Source organism: Trypanosoma equiperdum (genome assembly GCF_001457755.1).
Source record: "Trypanosoma equiperdum strain OVI genome assembly, contig: ctg_6, whole genome shotgun sequence".
NCBI classification, from domain to species: Eukaryota; Euglenozoa; class Kinetoplastea; order Trypanosomatida; family Trypanosomatidae; genus Trypanosoma; species Trypanosoma equiperdum.
The window spans coordinates 5,394-21,234 of NW_027124643.1; the positions used below are offsets into that span (position 1 = coordinate 5,394).

Sequence of the window (15,841 nt, forward strand, 5' to 3'; positions counted from 1 at the left end):
CGAAGTAATCATGACCACAGTGGTGATGAGCGTGGCGCTAACCGCTGCCGTTTTCCTCGGTTTCTCCCTCTACAACCGCATGGTAGTACCACTTATTGCGCGCGTGGTGGGTGGCCGCATCCCGACGCGAGCGCAATGCCTTAAAACCCTAACGTTCAAGGACCGGCTGTTCATCGCGTTATCAAAGCTTTTTACGGTTTTGTTTGTATATCACTCCTACTTGTTCATCACCGACACCGAGGTGAGCAACATGTCGCTTAACTTCAACGATTTTAATGTTGTCCTCTGTGGTGTCGCGTGGATGCCTGTTCACTTGGTGGCGTTGTTCATCATATACGATTTCTTTTACACGCTCTTCCACTGGGCGTTGCACTGGAGGCCGATATATCCGCTGATACACAAGCACCACCACCGGCAAGTTACACCATTCCGCGGGAACGATGACGCCGTCAATGATCATCCCATTGAATATGTAATTGGGGAGTACAACCATATATTCGCGTTGTACCTTCTCACGCGTATTGCACCTGCCGGTCAGGTACATGTGCTGACTGCGATTCTGTTTGTATTTATAGGCGGAACGCTAGCGAGCCTCAACCACACGCGAATTGATGTGTACATTCCATACGTCTTTAATGTGCGTGCACACGACCTCCATCATTACCAATTCAAGTACAATTACGGGCAGTACATCATGCTCTGGGATTGGGTATTTGGAACCTATAAATGTTCCCGCGTCCATGGTTCATGATATGCATCTGCGATGCTAAACGGAAATGAGTGCACCCCCGCCTCATGGATGCCGTTGGGATTGGGGTTATCAAATGTACAATTTAGTTGGGGAAGGGGAGGGGCTGTCGTGATGCTTAGGGAGGTTTCGTTGGTGATGACCACTCCTCACAGTACTTTACATTAAGGCGCCTTCATCTCCCTTCAAGTTATGAGCTAGGCTTCTAACGCAATAGATAAGCCTATGGAGTTATTTGGACGACCCCGTCATTAGTGAAGCGTTACGTGTTGTTTGTTGTTATTTTATTTCCTAATCTTTTTTACCATTTATTTCTTTGTGTGGTTTCAGTGTGATGCGCCACTGTTTTGAGTGGTACTTGGACGTCGTGTTCTGTTGTGTTCTTCTCTCATGCAGTTGAGTGGTGAAAAGTCCTTCTACTACTTGTGGTTGCACTGAAATACAGCTTTGAAGACTGTCGGTTAATGTGATAAGAGTTACATTTATGGTATAAGTGTTCTCTAAGCTGCGTAGATGTTCTATTCGGTTGCTACAATAAATGTGACCATACGTGTCCTGCTCAGACCGCAGTAAACTTGTGTGTGTTTCATCTCTGTTGCCAATAGGAGGGATTACATTGAAGTGTATCGAGAAGTTATGCACGTGGCTGTTAAGGACAAAACGACGCGCCATCATATCGGCTACGGCAAAGTGATCCTCTTCGGAGAGCATTTTGTTGTATACGGTGCTGAGAGCATTGTAGCAGGTATTAACGAGTATACAACATGTGAAATCTCTCGATTGAAGCACAAACCTAACGTTGTGGAGGTTATTGACGAAAGACCTGCGGTGCCCGGCTACATCAAAGAAAAGCGGGAAGAGCAGCGGGTTGCGCACGGGCTTGTGTTACGCCACCTGAACATTGACACGAGTAAAGACGGCTTGCTTGTGAAACTCGGTGGTCCGCTTGTTCCAAGCAGCGGCATTGGCGCCTCCGCAAGTGATGTTGTTTCGCTTTCACGAGCGCTGAATGAGTTGTACAGCCTCAACCTCAGTGAAGAAGCCGTGAACAGAAGTGCGTACGCAGGCGAGTGTGGATACCATGGAACTCCAAGCGGCGTCGATAACACAGCAGCTACTTACGGTGGGATCATTTTGTTCCGCCGTGCGCTGAAGAAATCGGTTTTCAGTAGCCTGGCGCTCGGTAAAACTCTTTCTATCATTGTTTGCAGCACCGGTATTACCGCAAGTACGACAAAGGTCGTAGCCGATGTTGCGCGCCTGAAGGCCGCTCAGCCGTCGTGGTTTGACGACTTATTTGAACAATACAATGCGTGTGTCCGTGAAGCAAAGAAGGCACTGCAGAGCGGGAATTTGCGCCGCGTTGGGGAACTGATGAACATAAACCATACCCTATGCCAAAAACTAACGGTTTCATGCCCTGAGTTGGACGCCATTGCAACGTGTTGTAGAACTTTCGGGGCACTTGGAGCAAAGATGTCAGGCACAGGTCGGGGTGGCCTTGTGGTTGCGCTTGCCGCAAACACTCAAGAGCGGGACCGCATTGCAAAAGCTGTGAGGGAACAATGCAAAGAGGCAAAGTTCGTCTGGAGGTACAGTGTTCAGCCCGGCGGAAGTAAGCTATAGTGTATATACCCTCTATAAAGAAGTAGAGTATTATGTGACCCAGCCTCATTTGAATCAAAGATTCCTCGCACATATTTTAATGCATAGGCTTGTGTATGTGAAGGAAATAACCAGTATTCCATCTTCAGCTTATTGGAAGGAAAAACATCATCAGCGGTTTTTTTTCCTCAATTCTGTTATCGGTAAACTTGGGAGGAGACAGTATCGTTCAAAAGTGGGGGTGGTCACCCAACCATGAAAAGGTTAGTTGGGCGCTACGACACATGTAGTTTTGTTTGTTGGTTTGTTTTCAAAACGTGGAAAGTTCTAGCGACCTTTGTAGCATTAGCGTTTACGTCTGCATTCAATGATGTCTAACCTGACGGGGGAACTTAGGTGGTAAGGGGGGGGGAAAAAAACGCGCGTTGCGCAGTTCGTACGCGATTTCCTTCACTTCATACACAGTCGCGCTTTTCTCTCCCCTCCACCTTTGCAATGGCGTCCACTTGGCCGAAACTAATGATGTCAAATGCACGACTCCAGCTTCCGGCAAACGTTCCAACCGATAGATTTTTTTTTTAATTTTGCCTTTCTTTCCCTGGATGTCGCACGTTCCCCCCTCCCCGTCCATCAAAAACTAAAGAAAAGTAAGTGGTCTTTGTTGATTCCTGCATGTTCATACTCTAGCAAGGTGCGAACGATTTCACATATACGCTTTTGTTTTTCCTTTTACGCATTACAGGTGCTTCATTGCTTTCTCTCTTGTGTCATCAGTTGTTTTTCCGGTTGTTTCTTTCTTACTACACGTCGTGTGAATACAAATCACCCTATAATCCCTGTATATTTCTCGAGACTAGCTTGCCTGATCGCACGTGGCTTTTTAGAATTATTATTATTATTATTTTAGTTGCGGTTTGGTTCTTGCCTCGCCTCTTATCGTGATGTCTCAAAAACATATCTTCCAGCGGCCATCCATGGCGTGCGAGCAGGTTGTAGGAACTGCAGCAGTGGGGACGGCTGTTGCCTCTCCCGGCTCGCCAGCCCCGGCATTCGATGCTCTGCAACGGATCAGCAGCCTGCGACGCTCGCTCAGTAATGTTGTGGCGTCCAGAGCACTTTCATTGGACCGCAGCAACACACCGAACCCGCACATGCCGCCTGATACCGATGGGTTGCAGGAAAGTACAGCCAGGCAACTGCTCGCCTCCTCGCAGCGGCGTGTCGAGGAGTTGCTGCGGGAGAATCACAAATTAGAGCTTCTCTGCATGAAACAAGAAGACACCATCAAAGAAATACAAATTGAAATGACACTCAACAAGAAAAAGGAAGATGAACCAGCGGGTAATGTGGCGGACAATGCACCGGGGGAGCCACCCAATATAAGCCAGACTCACTCCATTTCGTACAAGTCCCGTGGGCCGGGCACGAAAAGTAAAGCAGGACGCGCGCCTGATAATGACGGAGGCGACATCGCCGAAGCTCATGATGGAACGCACCGCAGTCCATCCGTCCTGGCGGAATTGGATGAAGTGGTACAACAATTGGTGAGTACTGCCATCGCATTGTTTCCAGAGCTGGAAGCCCGCGCGGAGTCTGCCTCACGTGACGGTGCTGATGAGTGGAGTGTTGCTCGCGACATAATCCACTTCATTGAAAGTCACCTTGAGGAGTGGAGTGATCATGCCTCGCAAGAAAATGTGGATATCGGGGAAGCAAGCGCTATGTTGTCGCAAACACTTACAAGTGTGGAAGAAGATCAACACGAGTGGGGCAAGTCGTTATTCGATCTTGCTAATAGGCTTCAGATGGCGTGGTCGGAGCAGCGGCATGCAATAACGAAGAGGGACTTCCTCATTAGTAAACTAAAAAAGAATATCAAATCGCTCTCCACGGAGTTATCTGATGCAGTCGAGGTGCGCATGCAATGTGAGTGCCGTTGTGCGGAGTTGGAGGGTGCACTTTCCCGCATGATGGAGAACCATGTGGAGCATGATGCCAACGTACAGCGGCTGCAGCAGGAGTGCAACAACCTTCGCAGTGAAACCAATGCTCTCTTGGCTCTGGCTGGACAGGAGGGCACCGCCGCTGCCAATTCCTCAAATGCAGGCCGTGACCTGGACGGAATTAGTGATAGTGATATGACCAAGGCAACTGAGAATGGTGCTCAGAGCACTACGGCAGACCGCGACGCGGAATTGCTGCGACACGCATTAGAACGTGTAACCAAAGAACGAGATCAGCTGCAGGTGCAACTGGATGTTGCAAATGACGCGTTAAAGGGAGCGGAGTTGCGTGCGAATGTTACGAAGGCGGAAAGGGAGGCAGTTTTCTCTAACATCAACGAGCCACAGTGCTCTGACGTTGCGGTGGCGGCAAACCCGGCAGCCGTAGTCCGCTTCTCGCAGAATTCGGCGGATGAAGCCATGATGCCATTGCATGGACCGCTCCTCTCCCGCAGTTGGAATGCGGATGACAAAACATGTGACACCACTGTCACCCCCAACATTAACCTTCTACGTATTATTGGTGACATCGACGCTGATATCTGGTCTGAGAAAAACTGCGGCGCATCGGAGCAGGGTGGGCTCCTCTTTCAGGTTGGTTGTGCTATTGCTCAAGACTCTGAACTTTTCGACGGCATGCCAGAGCCGGACTTATCCTTAACTGCGTGGAAACGCCTGCTGCTTCACATTCAGAATGGATTTGGGAGTGGGCCTTTTCATAGCGCTGACCGTGCAGCGGACAACATGCAGTTCTTCTATAGCCTTATGTTCCATTCAGGGATGCTGGAACGTATGACACCAGTGGAAAGGATCGCCACCACAACGTCGGCGTTATGCGCGATGTATCGGTATGTCGTCCCCCCAAGTGAAACTCACAAGTCGTCAGATGCCCAATTACGTGATGTCGCGAGTGTCTATCCGAATTCTCTTGAAAAAGAAATGCTGGAAAGCTATTGCAACTATGAGACAATTTGCAGGTTGATGGGACGGTGTTACTTTAACTTTTCTGCACACTGGGAAGCGAAGGATCGTGATCTACTTCTCCGAACCATGAGGGCACTCCTACTGCCTCAAGAATCGCTGTCGCAGCTGGAATGCCTGATTTATGCTGGAGATATCGAAAGAGCTGACGGCATATCCCCGCGGTTACACGCAGCCCCAGTTCGTCATCAGTTTGTTCGCTTGTTTATTGCGCTCGCTCAACATGCCTTTACTATGCGTACCGCTGCTGTGAGCAGGTACTGGGCAAGTGAAAGGTTCGGTCTTTATCAACGCCAAACGCAGTTTATAAATGAGCCGAGTGTGAGGCCTGTTGAGGTTCCTTACAATACGCGGATGGTTGCGGAGGCACAGTTGTTGCTAATTAATACCACAGTGCTTCCGCTCTGCCAAACCGCGGTTCGTGTATTTCCTAGATTACAACCGTGTTTAGTAGCTCTTCAAGGAAATTTGTGCATGTGGACATTATGTAACTCTGATCACGGTGACGTCCCTCCCTCCTCCATCGCATTACCCCCTGAAATGAAAGTAACACCATCGATACCTGAAAAAAATATATTATGTAAGGACTTCGGCTTCAGACTTGTCGCAACAGAAGGTGTCACACCCGGCACAGTCACGCTGGACACCGCTGGGTTCATATCAACGCAGGATGAGGTGTCAGCTCTTTACAAGGAAAATGCCATGCTTCGTGGTTTGCTCAACAGGCTATTTAGCGAAATGGACGTACCCCTGGGATGCACGGAAAGCAGTCAGATAAGTGGAGGTTAGGGGAAGGGATAAGTAAGTACGCGTTTCAGCTGTAGTTTTTTTTTCCCATTTTCCTAATCCCTTTCCCCTCATCATCCCTCCTCCTGCAGTTCGAACGATTCTTGGGTTTCGCGGTGTAGGAAAGCAGCGCATACCGAAGCAAATGCATACTCGACTTTTTAGTACCGTTCTTGCGAACTGGTTTTTTTTCTTTTTTTTTTGCTTCTTGTGTTCGTTGTGTCCTTATTTTGATTCGCATGGATCATTCCGCCCATCCCTCCTTCCAAAATTGATGCCTTGAGTTATTGGCACGACAAATGGTCTCACTCGCCACTCCAACAACGTCAACACCCCCACTTTAGGAGATTGAGTGAACTTTTTTTTTTAAATTACTGCAGTTGTTAACCAGTTACCTAGCCGTGTGTTTCTTTTTGTACTGATCATGTGTGGCACCCCGCATACTGCAGTCACAGTAATGCGGGTTATCTGCGCATTTATATGTGTATGGATATGTGTGTGTGTGTGTGTACCTGTATTTCTTAGTTTTGCCACTCCTTTTGTGATCAATTTAATCGCTGAATTTGGTGTGTGTGATAGTAGGGCTACCTACAGTTTTATGCATGCCTGTTCCTCCGTAGTGTATGTCTATCATCATCTTCTACGTTCATGTGTTTCTTTCATCAAATTCGTCTTGTAAATACACCTGGCGTGCGCAACAACAACTTCAACGCCAACAGCAATAGACGGGAGACAGTCAGTGTAGTGACGAGGGGAAGGATCATTCTTCCCTCACTGCTCTTTTCCCTTCCCCTGTGCCACTGGTAGCAGTGGGGTCCTTATCTAGTGAAGAAAAAAAGAAAAATAGACGGAGAAGGGAAAGGGAAAGGGAAAAATGACAGTGTTTGAGCTATGCAAGGAATACATCGCGTCTAGGAGCAGAAACCACGAGTTGTGCGCATGCATGTTGACTGGCGGCGTTGCTGCTATACTTGCAGCCTCTGCAGGGTTGCGGTCTAACAAACCGCTCCCACTGAAGGCTGAAAGATCAAAACCAGCGAGCAGTGTGAACGGGAAGGAAGCGCAAGCACAGGACAAGGTGAAAGTTCAGTCGTTTGCTGCAGCAGTCCGGCGCTTTCTTGCCTTACTTGAGATTGCCATTCCGTCCATTCGTTCACGGGAAAGTGGAATGCTGATGATAATTTCTCTCCTCCTCATTTCGAGGACATTTCTATCGTTACGTATCACCAGCGTTGCAGCGGCGGTGGACAAAAGTGCTATAAGCGGCAACCCCGCTACGGTGGTGCGCGTCGTTGGATTGCTATTGTGCTGGTTTGCTCCCGTTGCATTAGCGAACACAACCTTGAGGTACTGCGTAGGAATGCTGGGTCTGCGGTTGCAGTCTAACCTGGCCCATCACTTGCATCGCATTTATCTTAACAATGATGTCTTCTTTGCCGTCGCTAGCTCGCACTCGGTAAAAAACATTGACGAACGCATTACACGACACGTCGCAAGCTGGTCCAGAAACGTCGCGGGGTTTTTCACGTCTATCCTGGAACCACTAATCAACATTGTCGCCTTTTCGTACAAGGTGGGTTCCACCAGTGGGTCACGAACGCTAGCAATGGTGATTGGCTACTACGCATTATTTGTAGCTATTGCCCAAAAGTTTTCTCCCGATATGGAAGGCCTTGTTGCGGAGCAGCTCAGCCGCGAAGGTACCCTTATCACTGCGCATAACCGACTGCTGAAATACGCGGAGGAGTTAGTGATGTCCAAAGGACAACTGTTTCACAGAAATCTCATGAATCAATATCTCGAGTCGATTGTGCAGCATAGGAGTCGGGCAGCATTTGTGCAGGGGCGTTATGGTTTGATGGAAAATTTATTCCTGAAGTACGGCTCGAGGATACTGAGTAACTTCGTGTGTTTGGGAGTTGTCCTCTCCAGGAATACGGAGGCGACGAGCGGACAAGATCTCCTTGCTCTCTTTGCAGAGACTTCTTACGTTTTCATGAAGCTTTCGCAGGGGATTGGTGGACTTGTGAGGAATTGCAGGGGATTTTTTGTCTTGCGCTCCTTAACTGACGAAATTTACGAGCTCCAAGAAAGCATTCAACACGCTACGGAGGTTCAACGGACGAGTAGACGAGCACTGGACGACGCTCCGAAGGGCAGTGCTGGTGAGATCGTGCGTGGCGACTACATAGCATTTGAGAATGTGCCCATTATTCTCCCAACCAACGAAATGTTGTGCCGGGGACTGACGCTGCACGTGAAACCAGGAATGAATCTCCTCATTGTTGGCGCCAACGGTTGCGGTAAGTCGTCTTTGTTACGGCTTCTGGCTGGGCTCTGGCCGCTTCATGGTGGTCGTATTGTAAAGCCTCGTATGGATCAAATCTACTACGTACCACAAAGACCATATGTCCCCTGTGGCACGCTGCGCAGTCAAATTACGTACCCGAAGCAATTATCAGAACTCGAAGTGAGTGAGTCCATGCTGTACGAATGTCTTGAAATGGCCAAGCTGGAAGACATACTCTCAAGGCCGCACATCACGTGGGACACCGTCTTCTCGTGGTCTGACGGTCTGCTGTCGTTAGGCGAAATGCAGAAACTCGCGATTGCGCGTCTCTTTTACCACCGGCCGCACTTTGCCGTACTTGACGAGTGCAGCAGCAACATGGATATTGAGATAGAGGAGCGGTTGTACAGCATGTGCAAGCAGTTGGGCATCTCATTGATATCCATCACCCACCGCCGTACCGTGTGGCGGCACCATAATTGGGTTTTGTGGTTTAACGACCTCGGGTCCTTTATGTTCTCACCGCTTTCCTTCAACGAACATGGGACGGCGGTGCTCACACGCGTCGTGGCCGCAACGGACTCATCAATGATTGGGCGTCAAGTGACACTTGACGTATCTGACGGGAAACAGTGAGAAGCTGAAGGAGGGGATGAGAAGACGAAGTGGTACAAGGGGTGTTTACCTCTTCCATCGGTATGCGACCTCTTCATGTTTTCATACGGATATTCGTTAGAGTTGAAACAATGCAAAAAGGGAAAAAAAAATAAAGAGCAACGCATAACGGTCCTCTACCCCTTCCTCTTGTGGATTTTCCCCCTCCCTCTTGTTGATTCACTAACATTGGTTCCAGTTCATGTTAAAAAGAGGAGAGAAGGGGTTAAATAATAGACAGAGGAAATACCAAAGGGCATTGCCTTCCAGCGCAAAGGTTCTGAGAGTTCCATAAGGGACGAATGCGTGGCAACGAATGAAAAAGAAAAAGAACCCCTTGTTGTCCGCAACCTACACAAAAGCACTGTCTTGGTTTTTTTTTGGTGTTTTTATTTTTTAAAGGAAGGCCATCGCTGGCTTGCATGATGTTTGTACTCCCCGTCTCATAATGATCTGAATATATTTTTTTCCTCTCTTGTGTTCCCCCTTTTTATCGTGTATGTGTGTACGTATATATCATGCAAAATTATATACTTAGGGACATACTTTCTTAAAAGCAAAGATAATAACGAAAAATAAACAAGGCAAAAGGTAAGAAGAAAAGCATCACATATTTTAGCCGAAAAAAATAAAGAAGAGGAGAGGTGAAAAGTTAGGAGCATACCAATACCGAAACAATAATAATAAAGGTGTAAATATGGATAATACGGAAGAAACGAGCAGAGTAACGGATCAAGAAGAACGTACACTCACGGAAACAGAACTGCCTGCGCCTGCGGAACACGTCTTGGAGGGCGATAACTCAGCTTCCGAGGAAAATCGCCTTCATGCATTCTTAATTCCTCTTGAGGACGGCGAACAGTTTGCGCGTGCCAATTTGCAGCACCGATGGTACCGCGGCCTAACCAAAATGCTATGGGATGAGGAATTGGAACGGAACGGAATTCTCATTGTGGAAAGAGGTGAATCAGGAAGAAATAACCAAAGCGCCGATGAGGAAGAAGAAGAGGATGACGACGGCACCGATGACTGCGTCGCGAAAATGAAACGCGAGTTCCGTATCAAGCGGGAACAAGACAAAATTGTCTATGAAGAGGACTCTACGCGTACCGAAACACTACGGGAAGAGCAAAACGCCATCTCTCTTATCGTTACTTTGATGGAGGAGGCCATGGATCGATCGATCCTAATGAATGAAGCGGAGACTATGTTTGCACTTATTCTTGATGTTCTGAAGCCACGGGTTCATTATCGCTACATTTATGCTTGGGGAGTCGTAACCTGTTGTTCCTTCAAGCCGCTCAAGTCAGAGATGGATCGACTCCGCCCAAGCGACAGGCATAAACCCCCGTACATGCGTAAGAGCTTGCCAACATGTCGCGTTCCTCTTGAGCCCATTTATTACCTTCCAGATGGTGGGAAAAAAATGAGAGCAATGAACGAACTTAATGACGTAAGGGCAATCGGATGGGTTTGAGGCACGCCTTTTTTGTTTTTCCTTTCCTTCTTTTTTTGTTTCCTTCTCTTTGTCTTTGCCAAGAATGGGGTGCTTACGTAGTTGTACGAGAGAAACCATGACAAAAGAAAAACAAAACATCATTGGCCGTATATGTTTTCATTGTTATGGTCGTGCCGGTAGTGATGTGTCACGCCTTTAGTGTCGAAGGGCTTTATATTAGCGGGCAAAGGGGGCTCACTTCAGTTTATGTCGATGGTATTTGTTTGTTTTGTCTGTTTGTTTTCTCACTATTTGACCCTCTTTCAAAGCCGCACCGCGGTTTGGATTTTCTTTTTCCTCCTTCTTCATATTGTGTTTAGTCCCCAGAAATTGTTTTTCTTGTATGAGGTCAATGCTGCTGCTGTTTGTCAATCTTATTGCTTGCTCGTTTGTTTGTTTTATGTTTTTGTTCTTACTTTTGGTGCTTCTGCGGGCACTGCCCGATGGTAAAAGTCATCAGTGATCATCACGACTATTTGTTGCGAAATCATACATGCGGTCGGTGTTTTGACTGCTGTTGTTCTTTTACTACAGATTTTTTTCTAACAAACCCCCTCACCCTTACTTTCACATCCTTTATCACAAGAACCAATTTTTTTCTTGTTATATGAGGCCCTTTTTTTTTCTTTTCAATGTATATTTTCTTTCGATTATGTTTATTAATTGCAGTAGAAACACAAGAAATTACCTCCACCGCATTTTTTTTTCTGGGAGAACTCTAACGATACGAAGACAGGAAAGACATGTATTCGCAATTTTACTGCGCCAACCGCGTAGGGTGCATTCCGGTGCATCATATATGTATATATATATATACATATACTTTTCAAAATAATATATATATATAAACATATGAACCCGATGGTAGCGTGAATATGTATTTTACATTCATTCCACCTTGAGAAACAAAGAGGGAAGAAAAAAAAAGTGTCTCGCGTACTTCTAAATATGTCTCTTTCCATTACGTTGTAGCTGCGCTTCTTCACTCCACTCAGCATTTTATTTAAACTTTTTTGTGCGCCTACACATTTTCTTTCTGCTGTCGCCTCTGCCCTTCTTTTTTTTCTTACATGTATATCGTCCGAGCAGGTGGCAGGGGTGCCCTGTGAATTGCGTGTGTGAAGTGCTGGATACCGCGACGGTTATTTGGTTAGACACTGGCCTTAAAGTAGTTGCATTTACCGGCATTTGACCATAGGTATTGATTAAATGGATGCCACAACTCAGGAAGGCGAAGGGACCGGAAAGGGACAAATGCGCCCCACTCATAACCCTGACGCTGTGGCATGCGATTTTTACCTCTCGCACAAGCGCCGGTTCTGTCGCACGGCCAAACGAGCCGGTGGGCGCTATTGTCCCACTCACGATGTGAACGGCACCACAACGGGGGAAACAACACCTGCTGTCGTTTTGAGCAGCTCGGGCTCAGCCGTTGGCCCGGGGAGAACTGCTGGTGAGGGCGTTTCTACGGGACCTTCACGCGCCCTCCAGCGGGTCCCGTGTCCCATCAACCCAAACCACACTGTTTATGCCGATAAATTGCAAAAGCACGTAAAGGTATGTCCTGATCTACGCTTTGTTGTTGACAAGCTCCCATACTATAGCAAGGACCTACATGCGTGCAAAGGCGTGGCCTACTGTGTCACTTCCCAGGAATCGGAAAAGGAACGCTTCACACATCATCATATGGACACGGTGGTTTTGGAGGACCTCATCACACGCGTAAGGGAGTGCTACTTTAATGTTATCCAGCCACGGATTGTCCTTCTTGCGGAGGAATGTCAGGAGCCCTTTCAAGATAACAGCAGCACAGGGTCAACGCGACGAATTTCCAACAAACATGGGCCGCAGCACAGGGCTTTGCTTCGTTGCGTGCAGACGGTCATCCGCGGTTACGCCGAGGGGCGGGGGAATCTTGGAAACACATATGTTAGAATAGCCGGTTTCCTTGAATTAGGTGCAGGCAAAGCTGGTCTCGCTGTTTCGTTGCAGGATGCTTTGCTTTCAGGGTCTATCCGGTATTGTCATAGTCATCCCGGATTTCAGGAGAGAAAGGAAGGGCGGACAGCCGTGAATGAGGCCCTTAGTGCTGACAATGGAGGCTTTCCGCGTATTGTAGTTGTAGATATGGATAACTTCCGGCGCAAAGCCGATGCGTGTGTTCGAAACAGTCGCCTTCCGCTCGTTCGATTGCGCATCAATATAAAGGACCTTGATTTGGCAAAAGCACTATGTGGTGCGTCCACACGTAAACGGTCCAGAGAGGAAACAAGCAGTACATCCGATCAATGCACAAACGCCATCAAGCAGTCAGTGCCGGTGGAAGAACAGTGGGTGGCCGTCGGCAAACACCTTTGTGGAGCATGCACAGACTTTGCTCTCTCGTGCGTTACAGCACCTAATCTTAACACGGAAGGGTTTGCCTCTGTGTGTGCCGTTGTCTTCGCTACATGCTGTCACCAACGCTGTGAATTGAAGCATATAAATGCCTTGTTATCCCCGAGCGAGTGTCGCAGGGGCCGAATCGCGATTCCTGGTACCAACCATACGTTTAGTGAGAGAGAGTTCGCCGCAATAACTTCCATGTCTTCTTGGGCAGTGAGTGGAGAAGCTGTGGATGCTGAGCGACGCCTCACAGGTATGTGTTGTAAAAGAGTAATTGACGCTTTCCGGCTTGAATACTTAAAACAAAGTGGATTCCGGCGGACCTATCTTTGTCAGTACGCCGAGTCGAGTGTAACAGGAGAAAACATTTGTATTGTCGCCTTTCGGTAAGTTCCTTGAATGGGGATGCTGCACCACAAACGGCAAATCTAAATATGAATGAGACTAAACGGACGATTAAGCGAGGAATCTTTGGGGTGAAACCATGGTACTCAATTAAAGGGTTCAATAGCGTGGATGGGATGCCGTGGTCACTTGGAATACACCCTTTCTGCCGTATAGGCATCCTTCGACGCAATGAGCTACACGCTTTGACATATGCTTCCTTCATCCCCCTACTCATAACGAGGTGGTTGCATCGCTGCCGACCAACTCTTTCCACACCAACCCTCACTTCCCGTCCCCTTCCTTCTTTCGGTATTTGTTTTTATTCCGTTTGCACTTTCCTTCAAATTATTGCCTTAGACGGTACCTAAAAGACGAGTCGCAGGCAACTAGGTAAGTTAAACAGTGGGGAAGGGGAAAACGCTACTAGCTGTAAGATCTAATGTGTATTGCCAGAGAAAATACAAGCAACACCGTACCTCACAATTGTTTCGAGCCGATCGGTCACACCGTTGTCAATAATAACGTTGGAAACTGTGAAACCAGTCAAAATGTTCAATCAAACGAACCCCAATCAGGGAAGCAACCTCCTGGTGAGCAGAGCACACAATTTGCTGCATTCATCCCTCCCGGAGGTACAATCGCCAGTGCCTTCAACATCGCAGCGACAACGCTGGGCGCTGGCATCTTTGGCTTGCCGTCATCGGCCGGCAGCAGTGGACTTATCATGGGAATGTTTTACCTCTTTTTTATTAGTTGCATGACTATCTATTCCATGCGTAATCTCGCCCTCGCAGCGGACCGCTCCAAAGCACCCACATATGAAAGCGTAACATTTGTCCTCATGGGTCGTAGAGTTGCTTATGCCATTGCTGTTCTTCGAGCGCTTGATGGTTTTACGAGTTGTGTTGCCTACGTGATTTCAGTGGGAGATATTTTGTCTGCCATTTTGAAAGGCACAAATGCGCCGGACTTCCTGAAGGAAAAATCAGGTAATCGTCTTCTCATGGCGGTGGTTTGGGCATGTTTTATGCTTCCACTGACGATTCCGCGTCACATCGACTCCCTTCGGTACGTCTCCACTTTTGCCGTTACCTTCATGGTGTATTTTGTCATTGTGATCGTTGTGCACTCGTGCATGAATGGCTTGTCGGAGAATATAAAGAATGTTAGTGTGACCAAGAGCGAAGATGCCGAAATCATCCTATTCAACAGCGGATTCCAGGCCATTGAGGGAATGGGAGTATTTATGTTCGCATTCATATCGCAGATTACAGCGTACGAAGTTTATATTGACATGAAGGATCGTTCAGTACGTAAGTTTGTTATTGCGGCCATCATTGCCAATACCCTTTGCTGTATAATGTACATAATCACTGCCTTTTTCGGTTACATGGACTTTGGTAAGACCGCAACCAGTTCTATTTTGCTTATGTACGACCCCGTAAAGGAGCCGGCTGTAATGGTTGGTATGATTGGCGTCGTTATCAAACTATGCGTATCCTATGCCCTAGTTGCTATGGCGTGTCGTAATGCATTGTATGACGTCGTTGGGAAGACTGCGGATTCTCTACCCTTTTGGAAGCATTGCGTGTCAGTCATTACACTGTCGTTCCTTGTTTTGCTTTTGAGTATATTCATCCCGAAGATCACCACCGTGTTTGGTATTGCCGGATCTGTGTGTGGTGGTTCACTGGGTTTCGTCTTCCCCGCGTTGTTGATTATGTACTCAGGGGGCTTCACATGGCAGAAAGTTGGGCCCTTATATTACATTACGACTTATGTGGTGCTGCTGTGCGGTGTGTTTCTTATTGTGTTCGGCACCGGCTCCACCATTTTGGATACCGTCAGGGGATGAACATAAACTAAACGTAAGTGCCAGCATGCGGCGGACTCAATTCTTAAGTTTGAGGCGCTGACAAGAGCTGAGAAAGTGCTTATTTCCCACTAAGCCCCTGGGTGTAACAAGATATAAAGAGAAAGTAAATTTCTATTTAAGGTAAAGTGGTCACAACTGTATGCTATCACCTTTCTTATGCTTGTTTTGTTTCGTTTTCCTCTCTACCCTACCCTAGTTTCTTTTTAACTTTAAAAAATAATATCTTTGTAATTATTTTGTTGTTGTTATTGTTGTTAATGTCTTTTAAATGAGTAATAATGCGTTTCGAAAGAGGGAAAAAAGTAGAGGAAGGCCTTCGCATGGACTTCTTTCCATCGTGCACCACTGGCAGGTATCCTGACCACTGTGATGAGCATCGTTCATTGTTTTTTTTTGTATTTAATATAATGTGTGGTGTCAACACCTTTCTCAACTTTCTATTTTTTTTGTTTTATTTTCCCTCGTTTTGTCCGGTCTTGAGCAATTTCACAGCCTGCGATATCAAAGTTTGGTTAATGATGGCGATCGGGTGAGGGGACGAAAAGAGCGAATGATTTGAGTGGAGTGTCAAAAGGGAAAATGAAAAAAAAAAAATATGCGTGTCATTCCTATATATATATATATATAT

The 15,841-nt window shown here is 47.2% G+C and overlaps 7 protein-coding genes across 7 annotated transcripts; all 7 read left to right on the plus strand.

Annotated features, from left to right (window-relative positions):
* Nucleotides 1–10: 10 nt before the first annotated feature.
* On the plus strand, nt 11–751 carry TEOVI_000326000 (C-5 sterol desaturase, putative; the record flags this gene model as incomplete). The annotated part of the gene is made up of 1 exon (XM_067226197.1): nt 11–751. The coding sequence occupies one exon, from the start codon at nt 11–13 to the stop codon at nt 749–751; it is 741 nt and encodes a 246-aa protein (XP_067082298.1).
* Nucleotides 752–1,384: 633 nt separating this feature from the next.
* TEOVI_000326100 (mevalonate kinase, putative) lies at nt 1,385–2,374 on the plus strand (the record flags this gene model as incomplete). The annotated part of the gene is made up of 1 exon (XM_067226198.1): nt 1,385–2,374. The coding sequence occupies one exon, from the start codon at nt 1,385–1,387 to the stop codon at nt 2,372–2,374; it is 990 nt and encodes a 329-aa protein (XP_067082299.1).
* A 920-nt stretch (nt 2,375–3,294) lies between these two features.
* On the plus strand, nt 3,295–6,126 carry TEOVI_000326200 (uncharacterized protein; the record flags this gene model as incomplete). The annotated part of the gene is made up of 1 exon (XM_067226199.1): nt 3,295–6,126. One exon carries the CDS (start codon nt 3,295–3,297, stop codon nt 6,124–6,126), a length of 2,832 nt encoding a protein of 943 aa, XP_067082300.1.
* An 871-nt stretch (nt 6,127–6,997) lies between these two features.
* On the plus strand, nt 6,998–9,049 carry TEOVI_000326300 (glycosomal transporter (GAT1); the record flags this gene model as incomplete). Its single annotated transcript, XM_067226200.1, has 1 exon — nt 6,998–9,049. One exon carries the CDS (start codon nt 6,998–7,000, stop codon nt 9,047–9,049), a length of 2,052 nt encoding a protein of 683 aa, XP_067082301.1.
* A 715-nt stretch (nt 9,050–9,764) lies between these two features.
* TEOVI_000326400 (uncharacterized protein) lies at nt 9,765–10,544 on the plus strand (the record flags this gene model as incomplete). Its single annotated transcript, XM_067226201.1, has 1 exon — nt 9,765–10,544. The coding sequence occupies one exon, from the start codon at nt 9,765–9,767 to the stop codon at nt 10,542–10,544; it is 780 nt and encodes a 259-aa protein (XP_067082302.1).
* Nucleotides 10,545–11,774: 1,230 nt separating this feature from the next.
* Nucleotides 11,775–13,340, plus strand: TEOVI_000326500 (CCCH zinc finger in TRM13 protein/U11-48K-like CHHC zinc finger/Methyltransferase TRM13, putative; the record flags this gene model as incomplete). Its single annotated transcript, XM_067226202.1, has 1 exon — nt 11,775–13,340. One exon carries the CDS (start codon nt 11,775–11,777, stop codon nt 13,338–13,340), a length of 1,566 nt encoding a protein of 521 aa, XP_067082303.1.
* Nucleotides 13,341–13,776: 436 nt separating this feature from the next.
* On the plus strand, nt 13,777–15,192 carry TEOVI_000326600 (amino acid transporter 1, putative; the record flags this gene model as incomplete). The annotated part of the gene is made up of 1 exon (XM_067226203.1): nt 13,777–15,192. The coding sequence occupies one exon, from the start codon at nt 13,777–13,779 to the stop codon at nt 15,190–15,192; it is 1,416 nt and encodes a 471-aa protein (XP_067082304.1).
* Between the last annotated feature and the right edge of the window lie 649 nt (nt 15,193–15,841).